The sequence below is a fragment of the Tarenaya hassleriana genome, unplaced genomic scaffold (assembly GCF_000463585.1).
Source record: "Tarenaya hassleriana unplaced genomic scaffold, ASM46358v1 Cleome88, whole genome shotgun sequence".
Lineage (NCBI taxonomy): Eukaryota > Viridiplantae > Streptophyta > Magnoliopsida > Brassicales > Cleomaceae > Tarenaya > Tarenaya hassleriana.
The window spans coordinates 259544-272383 of record NW_010971205.1 but is presented as its reverse complement, the minus strand read 5'-3'; the positions used below and the strand labels follow the sequence as shown (position 1 = coordinate 272383).

At 34.5% G+C, this 12840-nt stretch overlaps 2 protein-coding genes across 2 annotated transcripts; one reads left to right on the top strand and one right to left on the bottom strand.

Annotated features, from left to right (window-relative positions):
* The first annotated feature begins 2047 nt into the window (after positions 1–2047).
* LOC104803450 (long chain acyl-CoA synthetase 2) lies at positions 2048–8645 on the top strand. Its single transcript, XM_010527385.2, has 19 exons — positions 2048–2327; positions 2553–2616; positions 2824–2913; positions 2998–3054; positions 3150–3198; positions 3318–3394; positions 3739–3778; positions 3867–3961; positions 4258–4422; positions 4829–4939; positions 5026–5113; positions 5458–5524; positions 5622–5697; positions 5797–5914; positions 6006–6257; positions 6844–6983; positions 7127–7312; positions 8149–8268; positions 8415–8645. Exons 1-19 carry the CDS (start codon positions 2173–2175, stop codon positions 8460–8462), a joined length of 1998 nt encoding a protein of 665 aa, XP_010525687.1. The 5' UTR covers positions 2048–2172; the 3' UTR covers positions 8463–8645.
* Positions 8646–9715: 1070 nt separating this feature from the next.
* Positions 9716–12834, bottom strand: LOC104803449 (proteasome assembly chaperone 2). The gene is made up of 7 exons (XM_010527384.1): positions 12672–12834; positions 12096–12261; positions 11495–11553; positions 11123–11241; positions 10742–10979; positions 10177–10300; positions 9716–10081 (listed from the first exon to the last, which is right to left on the bottom strand). The coding sequence occupies exons 1-7, from the start codon at positions 12729–12731 to the stop codon at positions 10002–10004; spliced, it is 846 nt and encodes a 281-aa protein (XP_010525686.1). The 5' UTR covers positions 12732–12834; the 3' UTR covers positions 9716–10001.
* Positions 12835–12840: the final 6 nt, after the last annotated feature.

Sequence of the window (12840 nt, the reverse complement as noted above, 5' to 3'; positions counted from 1 at the left end):
ACTCCTGAACACGAGAACAATTGGTGTTTTTACCACAGAACTTGAACTCTGGAATCATATAGCTAACCCAACATTAAGCACATAGACAAGTGAAGACAGAGACTTTCACAAATCCGACAACGAGACCAAAACATATGTTGGACTTTTCCTTGTGAAACATATATAGAAACACCAAACGAACCAACAAATACGAATCAGATAGCTAAATCGAGTACAAAACCAAACATATCGATAGAAAATACGAACAAGGACGAAACACAAATAGAGAAAAGACAAGAGAATGATTCGAAGACGAAAGAGAAACGGTTACCGATCGAAGGAGGCAGCGACAGTCGAAAAGAGGTCAAGATAGAACGGTCTGTGGTGATTGATGTTGATTCTTCGATTTAAGGTTTGACAAAAAAACAGAAAAAAAAATTGAAGAAAGAATAAGACTAGAAGAGATTAGAGAATGGAGAGTGGGTGAGTGGGAAAAAGAAGTTTGGCAAAAAAGAGCCACTTAAGTTAAAAAAAATAAAATAAAATAACAGCTTGTGGGTTGGCCCGTAAGCCCACCAGGATTGGCTCGTGGACCGCTTGGCTCGTGACGGTTCAGCCATTAAATTCGTTTTTATATCAGCCTCTATTTTTCTAACCCAACTCGATAAAAACAGGTTCGATTCAGATTGGCTCGTGGGTTGTGGGCCCATTTGACATCCCAATGCAGAGTGGCATTTTAGTAAATATCCTTAGATATTTATGATTGGATTGGGAATAGTGAAAAGGCATTCCCTTGGATAATCATATTGTATTTTTTTTTAACAATTTTACGAATATCAAGATATAACAGGGATTTAATAAAAAATAATAATAATAATAATGTAAAAATCGAATTGTGACATTTTTCACGAATTGGCTAATTTGAGCATTTAGACGGGTTTGTCAAAACGCAAACAATAAAATTAAATTGGTCCAACGTGACCCCACCAAACATTTGCATGCCGCAATAAAGTTCCTATCTCTCATCATGTTCATTATTGATGTAATATATGACCTGGAAATAAATCATAATCATATATATGATTTTTTTTTTTACAAATATATATGATTTTTTTTGTCCATGGAAGTTTTATTTTCCATTTACCACCACGGATTAGGTTATATTGTTTTATGGACGATACACTTGGAATTACCGGTCAATAATTTAACAGTGCTAGTGACAACAATTTTTTTTATTGTAGTGAATATAATGTTCATTTGTATTAATAACTTCAAATTCTAGCTAATTCGTAATTACAGAATTATATTGTTTGAAGTTTAATTACACATATCAGAATAAAATTCAGAACTAATTGTAGACGGAATTGAATGTATAGCTGGAATTCAATTCAATCTTTTAAGCATTTTACAAAATCCAATAAACATGCACCGATTGAAATAAATAAATAAAAACAATGAAAAATGGATGAATCATATATGATTCAAAGTTGAAATCAAAATCGAAAACAATCCAATTAAAATTTTATTAACAGAAAATTTTACCGATTCTACTAAAGCCCGAAAACCGATTTTGTTATTTTCGGATTATATTATATTATTATTATACATTTTTCCAAAAAAAAATACAGAAAACCCCCCAATATATAAACCCAAATTGTACACCCCCATTCAAAGTTTCAAACCATAACCATGTATATATAACTTGTTACAATAGGTAAAGTAAAAGCTCAGAAAACAACCCTAGTTCGGCTTAATTTCCCTACGGCATTCCCAAGATTCAAATCTGCTAAACCTACCCCCCGTATATATATATATACATACATTATATATACATTATATATATATATATATTGCTCCATAGTCAAAGTAATTGATGTAGTAGCTTGAAGGGGGGGAGAGAGAGAGAGTTCCTAACTTTTGTGACACTAATAATAACACAATAATACACACCTCCTAAGAATTTATTGCTCAACCACCTCTTCTAACTTATAACCACACCACAGCCTTCCTCGTAAATACACACACACATGTATATATATATATATACACACTTTTTTTATTTGATTTTAACCTACAAATCGATTCGCCAACCGAGAGAGAGAGAGAAAAACACACAGGGAGACGAGAGAGAGAAGAGAGTGAAAACACTCCTATTCCTGTTCCTCACAAGGGTATTCTCGTAATTTCAAGACAATGTCGTCGGCAGTGATCCACACGGTGAAGGCAGAAGAAGGGCGGCCTGCGACGGCTGAGCGACCGTCGGCAGGACCAGTTTTCCGGTGTAAGTACGCCGTGAACGGCCTTCTCGAGCCGCCGCCGGAGCTACAGTCTCCTTGGCAGCTCTTTAGGTACGGAAACCTTCAAACAATTATGTTTTTACGAATTTAGGGTTTGGGAATAACATTAATCCAGAATGTTTTACGATAAACAAATCTGAATCTGAATGACCAAACGATGAATGAGCAACACGTTGTAAATCTTAATCCCAATGGTGGGATCCATCGAATTGATATATATGTGTGTATATATATATATGTTTGAATGTTATAACCATTTCAAATGTGTGTATACAGTGAGGCTGCAAAACAATATCCGAATTGCCAAATGTTAGGCCGCCGCAAAGTTAATGATTCTAAGGTAAATAATTTGGTCCGATTTTAAACTTTTGTTTTTAAATCAAACTTTTATTTAACACCTTTCCAAATGTCACCCTCAGGTTTTCAAATTTTCGGTTTGGCCCCGAACATTTGAAATGTTCTTTTTCAGCCATTCCCAAGTTACATCGAGGGGATATTAAAAATGAATGATGTACCGACTTGATTATATGCTAATGAATATCTACAGGTCGGTCCATACACATGGATCACGTATAAGGAAGCTTATGATGCTGCGATTCGAGTTGGATCGGCTATCAGAAGCCGAGGTGTGGAACCGGTACGAATACCGTTCTGTCGGTTCAATCGATCATATTCTCAAATGCAGAACTTAAATTCATAACACGCATTCTTATTTAATCAGGGAAATTGTTGCGGAATATATGGATCGAATTGTCCGGAATGGATTATAGCGATGGAGGTAAACCGAAAAGCTTTAAGTCCATGAATCGAATTTCTTAAAAATCTCGGGGTCAAAATTTAATCGTAATTTTACGTGGATGTTCAATTGTGCAGGCATGCATGAGCCAAGCCATAACCTACGTACCATTATACGAAACTTTGGGTACTCTATACGTATTTCTTTATTCAAAAACATCAAATGAGTAATTTCAAATTCTTCTCTTAATTAACGCGGCTTTAAATGAAAATTATTCCATAATAATAATAATGTCTCAATTACAGGAGCAAACGCAGTAGAGTTCATCATCAACCATGCAGAGGTTTCTATAGTATTTGTTCAAGAGAAGAAGATTCCTTCGGTAAAATTCTTTCCTGTATCAAATATTGTGTATCTTATTTATTTTCATTATATCTATATTTCAGTTTTTACTCCATTCGATAATTATTTGGTAACACAACATTTCGTCGCTCATTTCATCACCCAAGAATTAGGGTAAAATTGAATCTAGACACTTTGAATATGTCGGCAACTTGCAAATTCAGGATTCTGATGTTAGAACTAACAGAGTTCTTTCTAAAGTTTCAGTATGATTCGCAATCTTGATTTTTTTTTTATCATTTCTTTAACATCGAATACATACGAATAACATTTGCGGGGATATATCGAATTTACATTAACCCTTTTCGGAAAATGCTTTTGCAGATTCTGTCATGTCTTCCAGGCTGTGTTTTCAATCTGAAGAGTAAGTTATGAACATAACTAAAACATATTTGGTAATTAAATTTGTGAGGTTTTAATCGATGAACTGATCGATCGGGTTTCGAATTCAGCTATTGTCAGCTTCGGTAACATCTCGAGCGGCCAAAAGGAAGAAGCTGAGAAACATAGGATCTCTCTGTATTCATGGCAAGAGTTTTCCCTTACGGTATGTAATATCAAAGCAAGTTATATATATATATATATATACACACACACAACAACAACAAAAACATCGCCTTAATCCCAAATACACACACATAACTTATTAAATTTCTTGGTAACCCTTGAGTCATATAACGAAGTGGTTATCAATTTGCGCCACCAATTATGTTGTATGGGCTTTACTGTGACGTAGATTGAATGATGATGGCTTCCAAGTAGGACAATCAGAAGTTTGTTGCCTTTAGAGTAATATTTACAAAACGTGAAGGACGTATTTGAAATATGACATTTTTTTTACAGGGAGAGTCAGAACCGGAACTACCACGTAAGCAAAGAAGCGATGTGTGCACGATAATGTACACAAGTGGGACGACAGGAGAACCCAAAGGAGTGATCCTCAATAACTCGGCACTTTTGACCCAAGTCCTGTCCATTGACAAAATGCTCCTTGTCGCTGACCGATCGGTACATATTATATATCTAATGAAATTAGGATGGGTGTTTCGGTATTCGGTTCGGAAATGATTTGATTCTATTTTTTCGAATTTACAAAATTATGTATCAATTGTTTATTATATTATATTCGGTTCGGTTTTAGTTTAATTCGGTTCCAATTTTAATTAAGAAAATTTTAGATATTTTTCGGATTTTTTTTTTTAAATTCGATTCGGTTCGATTATATTTCGAAAAATTCGGTTTTCTAAAAATAATATCGTTTAGATTTTGGACTGTTCAAACAAAAAAATACAGTATTTTCGGTTTGGTTTTGAAAAATTGACCAAAACGTATGCCCCTAAATGAAATACAACTAATGAAAATGTTAAAATATGTAAGATTTTTTGTTTTGTTTTTTTTTTAAAAAAAATTTCAGTGTGACAGTGGAGATGTGTTCTTCTCGTACTTACCATTAGCTCATGTGTATGATCAAGTCATGGAGATCTACTTCTTCTCTAGAGGCTCCTCTGTCGGATACTGGCGTGGCGTAAGAATCCATATTTCCATTTCCGCCCCTCTTTTTCTCACTTCTCTCAGATTTGATCCCCCAACTTCTCATCTTTATTCTCGCAGGACATTAAATATCTGATAGACGATGTTCAAGAACTGAAACCCACAGCGTTCTGCGGCGTTCCAAGAGTTTATGACAAGATCTATGCTGGTAAGAAAATGATTCAACATGAGATCGGAACCGATCTTTTTCGATATATATATATGCAGACTTGCTTTGTGTATACACATCCATTAGCTTATCAATCACACAAAATCTTTCATAAAAATTAGGGTTTCATGTTTAGTTGTACTAAAAATCGAAGATACACAGAAATCACGAAACAGGCAAAAGCATAGAATATTTCTTCTCGCCCAAGAAAGTGAATGTTTCCTGCAAATTCTGCACTTCCGTTTTGTAACCTTTCTTTTTCCTCAAATTATTATATGATACATATCTTTGTTTTGTTGAAACATTTGTTACATTTGGAACTGCATTCAATTATGTGGATGCAGGCGTTATGCAGAAGATTTCAGCTAGTGGCTTGTTACGCAAGAAACTATTCGAATTCGCCTATAACTAGTGAGTATATATCCTCCTCGTACTCGGTTCTTTTGTTCGAATAAATACAAACGAAAGGAGCCGATGATCAAGAAAATTCCCGTCTTATATGTGACAGTAAATTGGGGAATATGAGAAAAGGGTTGCCTCAAGAAGAAGCATCTCCTCGACTAGACAGGCTTGTGTTCGATAAGGTTAGCGATACCTAGATCATTATGTGTGTGTATATGTATGTATGTGTGTGTGTGTGTATATATATGTCGGAGAAAGTGAAATTTTGTGATTGTCTGCAGATAAAAGAAGCATTAGGGGGAAGAGCTCATATGTTGTTCTCTGGAGCGGCTCCTCTCCCTCGCCATGTAGAAGAGTTCTTGAGGATAATCCCTGGTTCTAATCTCTCCCAAGGTTATGGTGAGTCCATATATATATGTGTGTGTGTCATTATAACACAAATAATAATCAATATATATATATAATCATGCACATGTAAAATATACAACAGGACTTACAGAGAGCTGCGGAGGAAGTTTCACAACGCTTGCCGGAATATTCAGTATGGTGAGTACGGTGGGAGTTCCGATGCCAACCGTCGAGGCGAGGCTAGTCTCGGTTCCCGAGATGGGATATGACGCGTTCTCCACCGATGATGTGCCGCGTGGCGAGATTTGTCTTAGGGGAACCTCCATGTTCTCCGGGTACCACAAGAGAGAAGACTTAACTGATCAAGTTTTAATCGATGGATGGTTCCACACAGGTAAGTTTTTCATTTTTGGCTAATGAGCCCTCAATATTTTTCCCATTTGCCGTACAGTTCATACTCTAAAAAACCGAAAATTCACCTAATAAATCATCAGTAAAAGCCGATTTTGTGTCTTAAACACGTAATCAGATGCTATGAAATCACTCTTTGCATTCATTTCCTCCAAAAACATGTTATACCTCTACTATATACTATAAAAATCTTCACATAAACGTGTAATATTTTGATATCGAAAAAGGTTTTTTTTTTTCGGTTTTACGAATATCGACTACTTTTAACAAAATCGAATCTTAAAAACCGGTTTTGTAATCACGTAAATTTAGTGCCTTGGGAAAGCATTAGATCTTAAAAATTCAGAAACATTTTATATACCTCTACTATATACTACAAAATCTTAAATACGAAAATGTAAAACATTCCGATATTGAAAAAGGGTTTGTCCTATTTTACGAAATATCAACTACTTTTAACATGATGGATGGGAATACGAGTGATCATTTTGATATCGGTAACGATACATCTTATACGAAGGTATATCATGTTTTTATTTGAAAAAACCGAAATATATATTCCCGAGCAGGAGATATAGGAGAATGGCAAGAAGATGGGTCGATGAAGATAATAGACAGGAAGAAGAACATCTTCAAGTTGTCCCAAGGTGAATACATTGCAGTCGAAAACCTCGAGAACACTTACTCAAGGTGTCCTCTCGTCGCCCAAGTACGTTCACATCCACCGCCTTTCTCCTACAAAAACAAATGACAGAATCTTTTATTATATGTCGATTGAGGTTTTTATTTTTCCATTTGGATCATTTAAAAAAAAAACTTTTTTTGTTTATTCTTGTTTATGAATGGATATAGATTTGGGTGTACGGAAACAGCTTCGAGTCATTCTTGGTGGGAGTGGTAGTTCCCGAGAGACAAACACTCGAGGATTGGACGAAACTGAACAATGAGACACCCAAAGACTTCGAGTCTCTGTGTCAGAATCCGAAGGCCAAGAAATACATCTTGGACCAACTCAACAGCACCGCTAAGCAATTTCAAGTAAGTGTATATATATATTCCAAATTTGTTATCATACGACTTTTAAAAAAAAACAATTATTGTATTTAAAGGTGGTGCATTTTAAAATAGGGGAGTAAAAAACAATTCTGACCGGAATCAATATATTTCTTTGATTTCAGTCATATGTTTTTTAGGATCTAACCAAAACCTAACCGAGTACTTTTTTAGAACCGAATAAATTGAATAATAAAACCAAATCATGCATCAGTCAATGAGCAAAGTCCCCAAAATTTAAAATACGGTAGGAAAAATTCTAACTCGAGCCTATTTTGGTTCAGTTTAATACGATTTCTTTAAAGTCTAACCAGAAACTAAACATTTTCTTAAACCGAATAAATTAATTAAGATATCGTATCATGACCCACTAAATTAGAAAATATCTAAAACATTCAGTTTACCTTGGAAATAGGCAAATCGAAATTCTAAGGGAATATTGTAAAAAAAAATATGAACTTTTTAAATTTGGAAAATAAATATATGAATTTCTAGTTTTGTATAAAAATACAAAAATTTTAAAACTTTCATGTAAATCCACAAAAACATTAAGCTCAATTGATTTTTTTGTGTGGTTGTATGCCAGAAATTTTAAATTTTTTGTATTTTTATATAAACTTGTGTGGGTTTACACAAAAATTTTCAAAATTTATGTATTTTTATACAAAATTAGAAGTTTATGCATTTATTCGTCCAATTAAAAAAGTTCATATATTTTTTTTGCTATATTGCAAACACTAGGTTGTTTCTATGTTATATATATATATATATATATATATGGTCATCACTAATTAAATATTTTGTGTGTTTGTGTAATGCAGCTTAAAGGGTTTGAGATGTTGAAAGCAGTTTATTTGGAGCCAAATCCATTTGATATTGAAAAAGATCTCATAACCCCAACTTTCAAACTGAAAAGGCCTCAGCTTCTCAACCATTACAAGGTATGCACTCTTCATATATATAATCTTCAAAAAATATATTCTCAATCTTTTTAATAAATATTCTCAAATATATTTAACAAAAACTCATTATTCTACTTCCTTAAGATTAAATATTTCTGACCATTTTTCATTGTTTCCTTTTTCAGGACATAATCGATCGACTCTATAGAGAAGCGAAAGGTTCCAGGGAATAGAAAACCTTTATATATATATATATATATATATATATATATATATTGTGTAAAACTGTAAGTCTAATATGTTGTGTTTGGGTCCAATCTAAACCATAATCCATGAGGAATTCTTCTAAAGTTTGTTGATGCGTAACATGTTAGCTACACTAATTTCGGTTTCCGATTTGGTATTATAAATCTTTGCTTTTGACAAAAACAAATATAACCATTCCGTGCAAATTTTTATTCCATTTAGATTTTATTCGGATTTTATTTAATTTCAATTTTTATTTAAAAATTATGTTCATTTCTCAGATTATTTTAGATTATATTGAAATTTTATTTACATTCTATTAATATGTTACAATTGAGGATTATTTTTTAGTTCTTTTTTAGTCCCAAGAAATTGATACCTAATAATTTGATGAAAAATGAATTTTACAGTTGGAATCACAGAGCCTTTTTCCTATGTAAGGAACTAACTTGTGCTGAAATAATTAAAATACCAATTTTACAAGCACAAACAAAAAAAAAATATTTTTTTAAGAAGTAATAAAACAGACTCCTATTGGCTATTAGTCATGTGACACTCTAATGATAGAATTCGGAAGTCCGAAAACTGATATAGAACAATCCGTATAAAATTTTAAAAAAATTTGGTTTAACATAATAACATATCCGATTTTATATATTATAATAGAAAAAAAATGACATTTATGCTGGAATTGTTGCAAATTTTAAAAAGGTATGAGTTGGGATTCCACTTCTCTTGGGAGATTTTTAAACGAAGAGGGGATAATCTTTTACAAAAGAAAAAGAAACTTCGTTGTTCACTTGATATCTTAAAGTGTGGAGCTTTTTCCCCTTTCCCATTTACGCACAAAGTTGCAATTATGTTTTAGCATTTTCTAAGTTGATATTGATAATACATGGATAGAAAATGCTTGAATCTAATAACGTCCAACGGTATAAATTTTCTAAAACCGAAAAATGACTCTAAACGAATAATAAAATACCAAAAAAAAGGAACAAAACTTTAACTTCTTTTGGAAAATCGATTTTTTTATTAATACAAATCAAATTTTAAACCGGTCGAGTCCATTTTTGGTTTATTCCATAAAAAAACACCTGAACCTGTTAAATTGTTCCCTAAACAACCCTGAATTTGCAACGTTCAAAAAACAAATCTCAAACTTTGGAAAGTTTGCAAATCCACCCACATTTTTTAACCTTTGACTATTTTGACCATATTTTCAAACGTGACACCTTTAGACTGCTAAATATGCTTCCCCGTCATTGACACCTCACATGACAAATTTAATCCGAATCGGTTTAATAAACCGAATTACCCAATACAAAACCGGATTTAACCAAAAGACAAAAAAGAAAAAAGAGAATGAAACCTTGTATTTCTTAAACCTGAAAAATCTAAAACCAAAATGCCTACCTTGCATGCAAACAAGTTGTTACGAATTGGATAGAGTCCGACCAAAAATACATAATCTATAACTGGATTTCAAAAAGATTCATGAAGTACCTCTGAGAAAGGAGATGATATCTCTAGAACATGGACGAGTCCGGTGGTGCTCCATAGAGGCTCTTCCACGAACACGGTATCCGCCATTTCCCGTCTTCGCCTCCTGCGGAAAAATAAAAGGCGGTGTAAAACTGATTAGGTTAAACCCGAATATCACGAGCGCCCGCCGCCTGGGATATGATCTGATTCAGACATCACCTCGAAAGTTGTCGGGACCGAGACCGGTAAGTTTGGAAGCAGATTCTGCAAGAAGAAAAGCTTCAGGGATGTTGTCCCCCTCCGAACAGTAACATAGCAAGCAAGTGACCTTCAATCCTCTTGCCTGATCTCAACAACATAAATACCCGAGTGTAATTATTCGATCTCGGTGTGGCATAATCAAGAAAAATAGGGGTGGGCATTCGGTTCGTTTATGAATAGATCTAACCAATTCAAACAAGATAACATGTAAACATAACTGAACCAAATCTGATGGAAACCAAAAGGTCATAATTTTTTAAAATGAACAAATCATACCGAACAAAATATAAAAATAACCAGATTTTTTTTCTTCTGAAAATGAACATTTTTATCATTTAAAACAGAAATCAAACCGAACCAAATCTAACATAAACACAAAATGCCCACCCCCACCCACCGGTAAAGAACAACCATCCTCGAAATTTGCAGTAATGACAAGATTGTACAGACGGGTTTAACCCATGACCTGATTTGAAATTGGCAACTGAAAGGTGTGGAAACGATGAGCAGACTCGGGTATTACCTTGAAAGCCGAAAAAAGAGCTGCAAATGGCAAGCTTGGATAGTAATCTATGTCTTCCAATTCATCTTCAGACGGAGGAGTCATCTCTTCTGAACTGTTTTCATCAAAGACGGAGCTAAGATATCGCCAACATCTGCCTGTCGGGTCATACTCATCCAACCTTTTGAATCCAATTCGCTCCAACTGGTCATCTGTTCCATCAGATTTCGTGCTGGACAGATAATTCACCTGAGAGCCACTAGAAGAATTGCCAGATAACTAAGAACATAAGTAACTCGTAATAACTCGTTAACAGTAGGAATGAGAAAGCAAGATTAAGCTTTCATTTTTTGAGCATAATAGGAAAACTCGAGGAAACACGAAAATACAAGTTATAGTTACCTTGACATATCCAATTTTTGCAGCTTTTGGAAGTCCAAACTCGAAAGGATGACAACATGCTTCTTTCCACTTGCAGAAGCAAAATCCGCTATATTCTTAGCAAAATTAATCATCATTCCCTGTTTAAGAAGAAAAAACGGAACCTCAGAGTTTTTTCCTAAATTCAAAAAACTCCACAACAAACTAACACTAAAAAGGTCGACTACTAGAATAAGGCAAGAAAATGACAAAACAGATAACATAGTCGGCTACATTAGTTTGATTTTTTCAAATAACTATGATTACAAGCATCAGATGATACTCCTAAAGTTAACGCTCTTGCGACAAGAAAGAGGAAAGCTACTTCTGCACATGAAGATTTGTATTAAGTACCTTCACAACTGGAGATCGTTGTTGAACAAGAGTAATCCCATTTGACAATGAATCATAGACTGAAAAGACATAAACGAAGCAAAATCCATGAGTTCATATAAATGAAACAAACAAAACTGGCATCGACAAATCAGAGGAAAAAGCCATAGTTAACGGTATAACAAGGAACGTGCGCTATGGCATCTAACAAAATAATATAACCAGGGCCAACTACAACTTCCCAATTCAATCAAACATTACAATCGCCTCTGCAACATCATTTCAAAGTTCTCAGTTGAGCTGTTTGGCTACTGAGAAAATGCAGCAAAAATGAGAGAGAGAGAGAGAGAGAGAGAGATTGGGAAAATTTCTGACATTTCATCACTTGCAGCATATGTTCCTTATATACTAAGACAAATCTGCAATATCTAACCAATCTTCTAACATACTATCAGCACATTAGCCACACTAACAATTCTAATACTCCAATCACTAGAAATCTCCAAGACACATACCAAACCAAGGATCAAGCAAGCGGCAAAGCTAATGACAGGACAATGATATCAACCCTAATCTTAACGAAACAAACGAGAAATGACTTGTGATACCGTGAGAGGTTCACCTTCAAGAGGAAGAGCAATTTCACCACAAGGAAGAGGGCCATAAGCATCATTTCCAACGCATGGAAGCATAAATGGATCATCCAAATAACCCACTCTCTCCGCTCCCATGGACGAAACCAGAAGATCAACTGCGAGCTGCCCCACATTCCCCACGGATAATGCAGGCTGGTGAATGGGAAAAATACATCTACAGCTCAGAAAATCTATACTCCTCTTCGAGAAAGATTGTTTGCGTTTTCCTATCGGTTTTTTCAGAAACAAAATCAAAGAACAAAAACAAATCTGTGTTTTCGTATGTTTTCTAAGAAACAGAATCAAAGGACTGAAAAGAATCTTAACTATCTTACGAAGAGATTGAAGTTCCCGGAAAAATGGACAAACAAAACTTGGCCTAGTTTCTAACTTTCTCAAGACTTGTCCGTTTCCTCCATTTTCCTCTATTTTCCCATCAGCCGAACACATTTCTGAACGAAATTACACTTCGTACGCTAAAAAATATTTAAAACGAACAAAGATTCGCGGAAGAAGAAAACCAAAATCGAAACGGGGAAACCAGAGGAAAATAACAAACAAACCAGAATCAAAGTCGAGCAGTCTTGATGCATACGCTTTCCTTCTTCCACAATGAACTCCATGAGCAACTCTGGAACCGAAAAAACCCTAAGTGCAGACTCAGAGAAGCAGAAGTGGTGAACGTTTCTCGACCAATTTGAGATTTCTGCTCGAAAAAACTGGGAAATAGTA

What these genes read in the sequence shown, in the direction of transcription:
- LOC104803450 (XM_010527385.2), top strand. Translation starts at nt 2,173, where the DNA reads ATGTCGTCGGCAGTGATCCACACGGTGAAGGCAGAAGAAGGGCGGCCT. An exon ending in GGCAAGAGTTTTCCCTTACG is followed by an intron (nt 3,962 to 4,257) that starts GTATGTAATATC and finishes TTTTTTTTACAG; the next exon opens with GGAGAGTCAGAACCGGAACT. An exon ending in TCCTTGTCGCTGACCGATCG is followed by an intron (nt 4,423 to 4,828) that starts GTACATATTATA and finishes AAAAAATTTCAG; the next exon opens with TGTGACAGTGGAGATGTGTT.
- LOC104803449 (XM_010527384.1), bottom strand. Translation starts at nt 12,731, where the DNA reads ATGGAGTTCATTGTGGAAGAAGGAAAGCGTATGCATCAAGACTGCTCG. An exon ending in AATTGCTCTTCCTCTTGAAG is followed by an intron (nt 11,554 to 12,095) that starts GTGAACCTCTCA and finishes ATGTCTTTTCAG; the next exon opens with TCTATGATTCATTGTCAAAT. An exon ending in CTCTTTTTTCGGCTTTCAAG is followed by an intron (nt 10,301 to 10,741) that starts GTAATACCCGAG and finishes TGTTGAGATCAG; the next exon opens with GCAAGAGGATTGAAGGTCAC.